The 11952-nt window shown below is 29.4% G+C and overlaps 1 protein-coding gene across 1 annotated transcript; it reads right to left on the bottom strand.

The window, feature by feature from the left end:
* Positions 1-1709: 1709 nt before the first annotated feature.
* MS3_00003562 (uncharacterized protein) lies at positions 1710-11742 on the bottom strand (the record flags this gene model as incomplete). The annotated part of the gene is made up of 3 exons (XM_012939955.3): positions 1710-2093; positions 3481-3690; positions 10645-11742. 3 exons carry the CDS (start codon positions 11740-11742, stop codon positions 2028-2030), a joined length of 1374 nt encoding a protein of 457 aa, XP_012795409.2. The 3' UTR covers positions 1710-2027.
* Positions 11743-11952: the final 210 nt, after the last annotated feature.

Raw genomic sequence — 11952 nt, 5'->3', positions numbered from 1 at the left:
ACATGTTTATTGCCAGACATTATCCAAGTCTCTTGACATGGTCGCTTTTTAGCAAGCTTTTTATCTACATTGAGCCAAGTTTTATTCCAACGGTTAAGAAATCTTATAACAAGTATATTTACCTATGCAAAAGACAGTTGACTTTTCAATTCATCCGAAATGCTAATTCGATTTCGCCAAATTACTTTTGCATGAAATCTTATTATTTTCTATTACTATTTATATGATCACAATATCAATCTTTCTGTTGCCTAGAAAAGCGACTACAGTGTGTTGTATCAAATCTCTATGTTAATGCTCTTTTAGACCTTTAATTGACTGTGAATACTATTTCCCATTGAACAAAATCGTTTCAAGTTTTTCAGTTTTTCAACCCACTTGGTCATCTTTTTTTAATACTTTAGTAAATAAAATCCCACGTTGGTAATCTTATGAAGTCAAAAACATTTTCCAATCCGTTTCGAGATAAATATTATATTCGTGTAAAAGTAAGTAATATTCAAGCAAAAAGCACGAAAAAAATCAACTTCTTAACATTTCCTCATTAATCCAAACAACTTAAGGATCCAATTATTATTGTTTTGTATCTCTTCAATTCAATAATAAGCACTCAGATACAATAGATAAGTCTAGTTCGTCATTAAACACGAATGTTTTTAACTCCTCTTAGCATAATGATGAATTAACTTTATAATTAATGGAACTTTGCTGGATCTTTGAAGTGAACTGAGAGAGTTTCAGTAATTTAACAAAAGAAAATTGAAAGTGTTAATATGTATAATCGAATGAAAAATTCTTTATTTATTTATGGTGACATTTTGGGGAGTACTTTTCTTCTTTATTTTATAGGAAGTCTATTAAATAACAAGTAATTTTAGTTCATCATACGCAACTGTATTAAAACTGGCTCATAGTCATTCTGTTTAAATGTTTGTTCTAATTGAGTATCGCATTCAATTCCAGGGGTGTTGACGAAGATCATGGTTATTTATTGCAAATATTTTATTATTGCTTTACTGACACACAGAAAGTATTACTCCGTAGTTTTTTAAGAGGAGATTACAGTTTACAAGCTTGATAAAAATTGCAATTGTAATACATTATATGCATTTCAAATGAAGCTGTGAGAGTCATTACAACTGGTGAATCTATTAATTATCTGGTTGTTGGCATTCAATGAGAATGGTTCAGTGTCATTTCCATCGTAAGTTTGGGGGGGTTGATTTTGACCAGCAAACTGTAAACTAGTTCAAACCTTATTATAAAATACCTGTTATGATGCACAAAGATAACTGAATAGTTCTATCTGACCACATAATGTGATTTTCTCGAAACTCTAATATGGCTCTAAATTTACTGAACATTAACCCAACGCTTTAGGAATGTTAAACAGTACGTTTCGCCATTTCTTAATACAATGTTAAAAATCATGAAGAGGATAAACGTTCAAAATAATTCGAACATATCTATTTACGAAAATCAACTGAAATGATTTCAGCACAAGATATGTAAGATGGAAGTCTTTGTTCAAGTTTATTTTATCCCTATCCCAAAGAAAGTGATTTTAATTGAACGCGGTTATCCTTTTAAAGTGCTTATAATCCTAAAATGTAATATATTTTATCACCAAGTGACTAGTTTCAATTTTCATAGATCAAAAGCCACTCATGCTGTCCCTAATCACTTTCAGGTGCTCAAATAAAACACAATTTTCAGATATACCAATTTATCGCCTTATATTAATGTAAATTATATGGTAATAACTTGAAAGTTTTAATAGAAAAAATGGTAATAAGCATACTTAATAGTCAGCAATATCATCAGTAAAATGGTTTACAGAAACACATCATGTTTTCATCCTCATTTGAAATGAAATTTTGGCAAATGCATTGGGATTCATTGTTTGGACCAACCTGTCTTAAATTAAATTGCATATATCAAGAAAGTTAAGGCGATGCTTAATTCCTTCGATTCCACTGAAACAAATGATACATTTTTCCCAAATAACGAGCTCATTGAGAATATGTTCAAGAATTTAGATTATGCGATTTCCAACAGGGGAATATGCACTTCAGTATTTGTTTGAAATCAGTCTGAAATTAAAAGGTTACATTTAAAACATGTAAATACCCTTTAATACGTTAGTTTGAAAGAACTCTAGAAGTCTTTTTAAAAAAATAGAATTACCAGTAAAAACTGTGTCTAGATTTTAAAAACGGTATACGAATAATCCTGTAAACCATACAAACCATTGATTGTATTCAAAACTCTTCAAACCAAATGAGTTCACATTGATCTTTGAAGTCATGTTTTCTGGAGGAAATCAAGTGTCATACATGTACTTACAGTTACCATTATTTCAGTAGTCTATTAAATAACTCTTGGATATTACAGCTCATGAAAAGTAGAAAAGCAGAACAAAACATCAGCTAATAAAATGCAAATTAGACTATTATTTATGAGCTATATAGATTCAAATCTCTAGTTCTATAAAGAAGCTCTAAGAAAGTCAATAAATTGAAAATAAAAGTATTTTACACTGACATATCTAAATTTAAACTACGTTTAGTCTATTTTATTCTTTCCATATACCTACAATAATGAAACAACATACCATTTTTAACTCCCTTTTGACGTATAATCTCTTAAACGTCGAATTCTTTTGGTTGACCACTTGTCAGGCAAAAGAATATTCAAATAAATCCATAGTAGTTATTTAATTTCTTGCGAATGTAATTAAACGTATATTTTACAAAAGTTCGTTTTTCTCATTGATCATTAAATATTAATGAGCTCTCTGAGTTCTGAATCAAATAAATAGTGATGACTCAATAGAGCGAAGGTGTGTAACATCGTATTATTAAGTAATAGCCATTTCTATCAGTACTTCATAGGTTTATTGATTTATTGTCAAACGAACAATGAAGTTCATCAAACGATTCTGAATGCTTATGCGCTGTATAAATAAAAGCGATAAATTTCATCTTTATCCTTTCAGTGAGGAACTGCAACAATTTTTCTTATGAAATTCGATCTTCAATGATACATAACGTAACTGCGTGGACATGTAGAGAGCAGTTACAATGGAATAAAAATGACGTTTAGATACGTCATCAAGGGAAATAGCACCTGACTAGGAAATACAAACAAGAACTTAATTTACGGAAACTAAATGTAAGCACAACTTGTTCTCTTTAACATAAGCATTTAGCCATAATTTATAAGTGAAAAACGATTGAGAACTGTGTAAGCCTACTAAAGTTCTTTCTAAACACTAATTCGTTAACTGAAATAACAGAACTTGTCATAGTAGCTAGTAACAGGTCAACTATATGCGAAACAAAAAACATCAATTTCGGTAGATCATCTCTGGTTTGAATCTGGGGAATTGTTTTTCTGTTTAAACACTAAGCACTTTATAAAGCATAAAACATTGGTATCAAACTTCAAATATCATAGGACACATACATTTTATCTTACCCGAAACGATTTACTCATGATTAGATAAATAATTGGATTGACAAAGCTGTTCGACATTGCTATCCAGTGGCACATACCATACACAAGTCTGGTTGTATTTTCAGGCATATTGCGAAATAATGGACTAAAATCTTGTAGAAGGAAGAATAAATGTGATGGAAGCCAACAAATACCAAACATCGCGACAATGAAAGCCAACATTTTAATGATCTGTATGAAGAAAATCCAAAAAGAGAATATTCATTCAAAAATTTTGTACAATGGTGTTTAGGGTATAAAACTCCCTTAAATATAATGCATGAATGTTTTTTACTAGAGAGCAAATATTACCATTTAAAAACATAGTTGATTGACTGCTGCGACATGATGTTTTGAACAAAGCGCCTACAACCGAATCCTGATAAAATACTTAATAAATGTAGTAAATCGAATGTTAAATACATTAAACTGATGTTCGATTAACGCCCATTTTCCGTTAAAAGAAAACAATTCCAAACTTTGACCATTTAATGTACACAATAAATTTAAACATCAAAATAACAAATGTCACTTGAATTCCAACACAGTGTTGTAAATTTATAATGCTTACTGTAAACATTTTAATCCCTAGATTCACTTCACATGACGTCAAATCATATTTTGACAAAAGATACCTAAACAGGCAAAAACTGTTGTATTCATGAAAATAACATAATTATGTAACAAAAATCATCTCAGTCAATAAATATATCAACAACAACAAACTATTGAAACAAGAACTTCGGAAAAGTATTTAGATGATACCACTGCACGTCAAGGATGATTAGCACTTTATGAAACCAATTTTAATACAATTCAAATTAACTCAGAAATCTAAACTTCTTATGATTGTTAAGTAATTTAGTGAGTGTTTAAAATGTTAACGTAATCACTCAATATTTCATACCTTATAATATCTGAGAAGTAATGTTAACAAGATCTCACTTATTTTCATCCGATCCTGAAGCCACAAAAATAAACAGTAATCAATTTTCTCGATTAAATAATAGTGTGCTGTTTGAAGATGCTAGTAATCCTGTAAACATAACGGAAGCTAAGGATAAATAAAACAAATTGTCACATCTCTCTGTAGATCCATTCTCCATGCTATATTTTTGGCCCTGTATCTGACTCCAGTAATATCACATGATTGATTGTTGAAAAATATATATAAGTGGATAGTGTTATGTCCCGATAAGCATAATGAATGGTAGCTTTTGGGATCCATTTATGCACCAATACTATACGTATATTTTTATCGTATAATTGTTAAATAACTAGACTATACATATTCGTGTCCCTCTTATTATGAGCTTTAATTTGACCTATGAACTATTATTCTACGATCTACTATACTCTGAATTATGCCCTGTCTATTAATTACTACCTCCCACACTCATAACCACTTTTGGTTAAATCTTGTACAAATGTTGTTCCCTATTTTATGGTACGATGTGGTCTTTCCAGTTGGTATATAAACCTAGTATGCTTGAAATAAATGATTGATATCACAGAGGTTGAGATTGGTGTTCTGAACTTAACTGGCTGGGCTAGACAGGAAGCAGGACCGATAGGTACTCTAGACTGCTTGTATGTGTTTTATGTGTCATTGGTCCGATCGATAATTCACTGCTCTCTATTTGGCGGTATCATTACGTTATACATTAACAGGGCACTCAGGCAACAAGTTATAACAGATAGTCAACAAGGTCAAAATGTAGCTTGAGAGGAATGGATAAATTAGACTGTCCAGAAGCTAGGATAAGTTGTGTGGGCTTGACATAGTAACCGACACTACACTCTGAATGTCGAAAATATAATTTATAAGCATCGCTATAGATTCTGAGGGTCCATTTGTTAAACGTCATCTCCTCTATAAATTTTATCAGAAAATTAACCCATATGTCTTGACAAAATCAAGAGCTACTTTTTTCAAAGTGATCTTGAAACAGGAGCCATAAGAAATATACTGTTTACAATAAAGCCAGTACCTTTCAAAATAACAAATGTCTAAAATAAATTCTTGAAGGAGTACTACTTCATATAGTTTGAAGCCACTTAAAATCAGAAGTGATGAAATCCAGTTCTGATGAGGGATGAAATCAGGTTTAAGTAATCAGTTTCCACAGAAAAAATGAGTAAAATATTAACCCATTTGTTTTAAATATAATAATGCATTATGTAGAAACAAAATCAAACCGTTCACTGTATTAACTTCAGAGAAATTACTATTGATTTTCAATTAAATTAATTAACAAAAAACTGGTTAAGTATAGTGTTATTTCGTTTGATTAGTTACCTGAGAATGGAAACTTTCGCCAATTAAGATGACAAAATATTTAGGGTATTAAAGATTCCCAATGTGAAAATTAGAACAATAGATGTAAGCGAACAATTGTTTTAAATTAGATCGTCATCAGGCTTCACTCTAATATATATGAATATTTATATGAAAATGTTAAACCAATCAAGGTAATTTAGGTCAATAATCACAATGAAATAGAATATGTTAATTCAATAGTAGGAAGACAGGTGTACTGATAGTAGTGAGAAAAATAAAATCTGATAACAAAAGATCACTCGAGTGATCTATCGTATGCCTCCATCATTTCCCAACGGAGTTCGTCTTCGTCTCCTACATATAAATGAAGCCATAGAAATTCGTACATTTAACCCGAATTTATGTGTACAGAAGAAATTCGTGACCCGCCTATCCCTTCCATGGCCAGTTATAAATTAACAAACGACTTTTTATTTTATTTTATTTTTGTTATCATTAACATCATTTTTACATCCGGTATTTGTTTGTAATTTTCCGCTCTTGCCGTTTGTATTCTTCACTATCTAATTATTTACACACTTCTTGTTAAGTAATGGTTTTAATGTTTTGCGATGATTATTTAAATCTATTTATCCACGTTCGACCTTCTATTTCCAATATTGAACTATTGATAAGACTTTTCTTATCGTATTTTATTATTCTGAATACTATAAGTACACCTGTCTTCCTACTATTGACTTGTACTTTTACTCAATATGTATGGTGACTTATTCCGTTTCATTGTGATTATTAACCTAAATGACCTTTATTGGTTTAAAATATTTTCGTATAAATATTCATGTATATTAGAGTAAAAGCACAATAAAAGCGCATGAATGGATACATTTTAACAAGAGCCAAAACACCATGGTTTGCACAATAAGATAAATTCATTTTATTTAACGCCTTCTCATCAATTGCATACAACTGAGAATTATAATGATTAATATAATTACTGACAAATGTTTAACACAGATTTTATTCCAGGCATTTGATTTTAGGCTGTTTGTTAGTGATGAAAAATTGTAAAATCGAATAAATCAGTTTTATTCTGTAAACCTTGTTATTCTCGCTCTTTTAACACTTATCATGAAACTAACTTGTACAAATTTTACATTGTGTTTGTTTTAGTTTAATTTGTTATCTTAGTGATTATTTCTTCTTCAGAATTAAATTCACCCAATACTATGCTTTTTACAGTTATCTACTAAAAACTGGTTCTTATTCATAAATGTATTAAAGAATTGTACATATTTTCAATCCCCCAGTTCATTCTTTCAAATCTAGTTATCGAATAAAATTGGTCTTTTTAATATTGTAAATCATGAATACAGATTTAACTTATTATAAATTTTGATTGTAGTTTGGTTTTTTGTGAGATTAATATTTAATGTATAGTCTTCGATCTAAACAATGATTGTTCAGGATTATGACGAAAGAATAAAAGATGATCGGAGTTTCAGTAAACACTAAGTAAGATTTAATGGATTTAAGAAAAGGATTACCTGTTTGCTAAGACTGTAAAATCTCGTAAATTAAATAGAATAAATAGTAAAAATGTCTCTTGTCAAGCACAGTAATATTCAGTATTCAGTATTCAGTATTTCTAAAACCTTTTAAAATGATCATCTGTGGTATCGAAATGAACATTTCAGTACACCTGATTTTGCGAATAGTTCCAGATGATCTTTGAAAATATTTGGTTGAATCATTCTGTTTTTTAGAGAATTTTCAACCTTAATCAATAAAGGTATTTGTATGAATCATATTGTGCCAACTAGCGGAATGCCTGTGAATACTTTTCAGTGTCCGAAATCACTATCTGATAAGAAATTTTATATAAATGCTGAGAACCATGTTTGATACAAAGAGCTGATTTACTGGGAAATTAATTTTCAGTGTTGGACTAATACAAATTAAGGAAGTTACTGATCTTGTTATGTAGTTACATTTAAAGATTTTACATTTAAATAAACATACATTTTAAACTTTCTTGAATTTCTTTATTTGATTCTTTCGTAGTAACAAGTTCACGTGTACCTTTAGGTATCTTAAGTGAGACAAAGAACGTCGACGAGATCTAGTACCACATTTTTCAACAATATTTATACTTTTTGGTTATATTATAATTATAACTTCAACTTGGTTCAATTGAATTTATTTTTATAATGCGTTCGTAATATTTTTGTTTGATTTTCGAATTGTTTACCACATTTATGGTGTAGTCTTTGTACTTAATACGTACACCAAGATTAACAAATTAATCAGCGGTTAGTACTGGATACAAAGAAAATAAACGAATTGAGAAATTTTTCACATCATTTGTAGATGGGTAAATTTGAAGGGCAATGATAAGAAGTAATGTTTCATGTTAAATTTCAATACAATGTGGATTTAATCAAACGTACCGTAACCGACGTGTATATTCTTTGGGTACTATCCAAGTGTCTCGTAGTTTACTCTCAAATATTTTAGAAATATAAGAGACGGTCCTGATAAGAATTTGTTACTATATTAGTTATTAGAAAATCGAACATGAGTCAGCTGAGTGAATTTTTGATGGCATAAAATATGAACACCAAATCATACGGAAAACTAATGCTCGATGAGAAATAATGGAGTCTGAATTAATAATATACAAAATTAATGTTACTTTTTATCCGATTGCTCACGTTTGTAAACCTCACTTATAATGAGAAATTTCGGTTTATTTCTTTAATTTATATCCACAACTATCTGTTGAAAAATATAAATATTTATTTTTATAAGATTTAGGACACTATTTCGACTGAGTCATTTACGCTTTACTAAACGATTTATGTTAACTTCGATGTTTTATTTTGGAGTTATGAGAAATTCACCATATTCTTTAATTAAATCATTTTGTTATTACTTTATCAACCCTCTTATCTGAGTTTCTATCTTGCTCTAGATATATGGAGATCTCAGCTCACTGTATCCAGTTATATAATAATACTCCCCCCGATCTTCACCTGAGTGTCTGATAACAAATCATATGAGTGTCAACTGAAATATCTAACTGTTAAACAGTACTAAATATATGCTTTAGATCTTTTATAATATATTTAAGCCTCCTGTTTCGATTTACCAAACTAAGGAAGTGAAGTACATACATGAGCTCAAATACGTACATCAATGATAGTTATTAAGATAATTCGTTCATCTTAACCTTAACATAGACCTTAATAAAAATAAGTGGTAACAGATTTCAAATCTGAAAGTAATCAAAAATCTCTAAAATATACCTTTCTGGTAATGAGAATTTAAGTATTTTTTTAATATTAATAGTTATGCTCCAGGGATTTATTGTAATTTACTGATTCTATCAATAGCTTCCTCGAGTAAAAGAAATTTTTCACGAATGACTATAGAACGTCAGGATTAAACTAATTAGTGAATCCAAACTATATTTTGCTAATCAGCTGATTGATATTAACTTTTTTCATTTACAAATAATGTTAACTGAAATTGATAATAAAATGTCTATCAATAGACACAGGTAAGCCCAAAAGACAAGTTACTTCTATGAAGTGTTAACACATGTTTTTAGGTGAATATTTTCACTATATGAATTGTAGAAAATGAGACAGATGGCATGTCAAACTATGTGTTTTGAAATGGCTCCTGTTCTTGGTAAACTTATGACTTTATTAAATTTTAACAAACCGATAATAAAATACACCATACAAGTAAGATTATTATGTTAAAATTAATTTCCAACAAATAAAATTGAACTTCATTTTTGCATTTCGCACAATCGTCCAAAGTCTATTTACTATTGCAATGAATAAATAGATAAATCAGTGCAAAACAAATAGATTATCAACACTTCATTTCAGATTACTGTCCATCAAACAGCGTTTTTGATTAATCGGGTCAAATACCTGTTTAAAAAACATAGTTTAAAATATGTGAATAGTTCATTCTTAATGTTTATTCATAAAATATTATTTTAAATGTCAGTTGAAAAACAGGAAAATTCAAAGCAAAGGATTGAATTGTAACAGGATGGTCTCATCGCATCCCTTTATGAACTGCTTTTTTTTCTGTAACTTACCTAATGTAGCTGTATTTAATCGATTATCAACTGAACAGTATGTAAAATGTCAATAGTATGATGGTTAGAACTTAGAAGGGATGACTATGAATGTCAATGAAATTGACACTGAGATTTCTGCTTCAAATAAATGCTAGAATATTTCAACAGTTCTTTTTATGACTTTCATTATAATAATGGTAAAGTTAAATTTTTGTAATCATATATAATGTAACACTGTCTAATGCAATCAAACAAGTGATGACCGATTTAAAAATGAAAATTTATGATCAACAAATAATCATTATCTACGAGCCCTATTTGACCAAATGTGGTATGGAGATTATAGTTTGAAACAAAGAAGTTTTTTAAAGCAGTCTAGCACAATAGAAAAAAGACAACGAATTCAAGTATACAGATATACCATATACAAAGTATACGGATCGTAGTAATATATTCACTTTAAAACAAAGAATTATAGGTCAATTTCTTCAAACAAACAAAAACTCATCTTTACTTTGTATAAATAAAATTTTAATGTTTTAGTCTTATTATGACAAGTACTACCTTAATCTTTTTATTGTTGTAACTAAGGTTCATGTATGGTCTAAATATTTGATTTTCTGATTGCAATCAACTTCTTTTTAAGTTTCTTGTCTATCTACTTAATGCCAACTTACCAAAATATAAAAATATGACTATCTGTATAAAAATATTTTGGTTGCGCACAATAAATAATTTAAATGTTAAATAATGAGAATTGACTTACTCGTTTCTTTTCTTTAATCCGCATATCTTCTACACCTTTAATTGACTCCCCAGGTGTTTTGCGGTTCCATAACCTAAAACTAATATATCCATAGGTTGATGTTTGTATTCCCAGTGGGATAATGTAGATTACTAAGAAAAGTACAACTGTATAAATTGATCGCTTATAGTCATCTCCATCCCATGATTCCTGACATAGTTTACGATCAGCTAAATATCCTTCTTGTTGCTCTAATGAATTTTTATCTTGTTCTTGTATTTGTGTTCTGGTTGCAAACAGTTGTACTGTACTACCGCTAAGTGAAATAGCCCAAATACTTATTATTATGCAGATAGTCAATGATTTTTGATGTCTACTAGGCCAATGATCAAATCTAAATGGACTTATTATACCAAATAATCGGTTTAGACTAATAACTGTATTTGTTAATGACGAGGCTGTAACCATAACCATTTGTACATAAACAACAATTGGGCACATTAAATCAGGAAATGGCCAGTGATGTAAATAAATTTGTGTAAATGTAAACGGAATACAAAAAAGGCCCATGAATAAATCAGATATTCCTAAACTGGCTAAATAATAATTAAATGCTCCATTCATATAAAATGTTTGCTTTTGGTATGTGTTTCTCATAACATGGTGTAAGTGATTCGGTGCTTTTTCTATTGAATTATCCAGGTTCTTTTTCAAAAAATTATTGCGATCATAATTACTCGCTGAAGTGTCATAATTTCCATCAACTTGACGATTCTTTAATGACTGTAGATAATTTTCTGAATTTGAATCTACCAGTTTTTTAGTCCTGGCAAATGGTTTTATTGTAGTATGATATTTTATGCCAAATTTTTTACGTTTTCGTAAAAATATACATATTGCTATTGTATTGCCAATGAAAGAAGATAACATAGTGATAATATACACAGAAAATACTAATATACTAAGGAAAATTGATGTTTCGTTTTTATGAATGATAATATAATTTCTATATTTATCACTATTCATGAAACTATCAGAAACATTATCAATATGATGAACAGAACTTGTGCCCCAGTTGTTAAGTTGACCACTTTCATAAACTGAAGTGAAATTATTCATGTTTTTCTTAAAAAGAAACCGTAATATATGAAATATGCTGAAACGCCCAAACTGTAAACTAACCTGTTAAACATTCATTTTTCAAGTGGTATAAATAAATAATCCGGTGAATTATTTTTACTGGTTAGTTTCTATGTTATTCACGATTGGCTGATCCTCATTATCTATAAATAAAGACTACAAAATTTTTACCAAACAGTATACTTTAAA

Source organism: Schistosoma haematobium, chromosome ZW (assembly GCF_000699445.3).
Source record: "Schistosoma haematobium chromosome ZW, whole genome shotgun sequence".
In the NCBI taxonomy this organism is placed as follows: domain Eukaryota; kingdom Metazoa; phylum Platyhelminthes; class Trematoda; order Strigeidida; family Schistosomatidae; genus Schistosoma; species Schistosoma haematobium.
The sequence above is the reverse complement of the archived record's forward strand: the minus strand, read 5'-3'. Positions and strand labels throughout refer to the sequence as shown.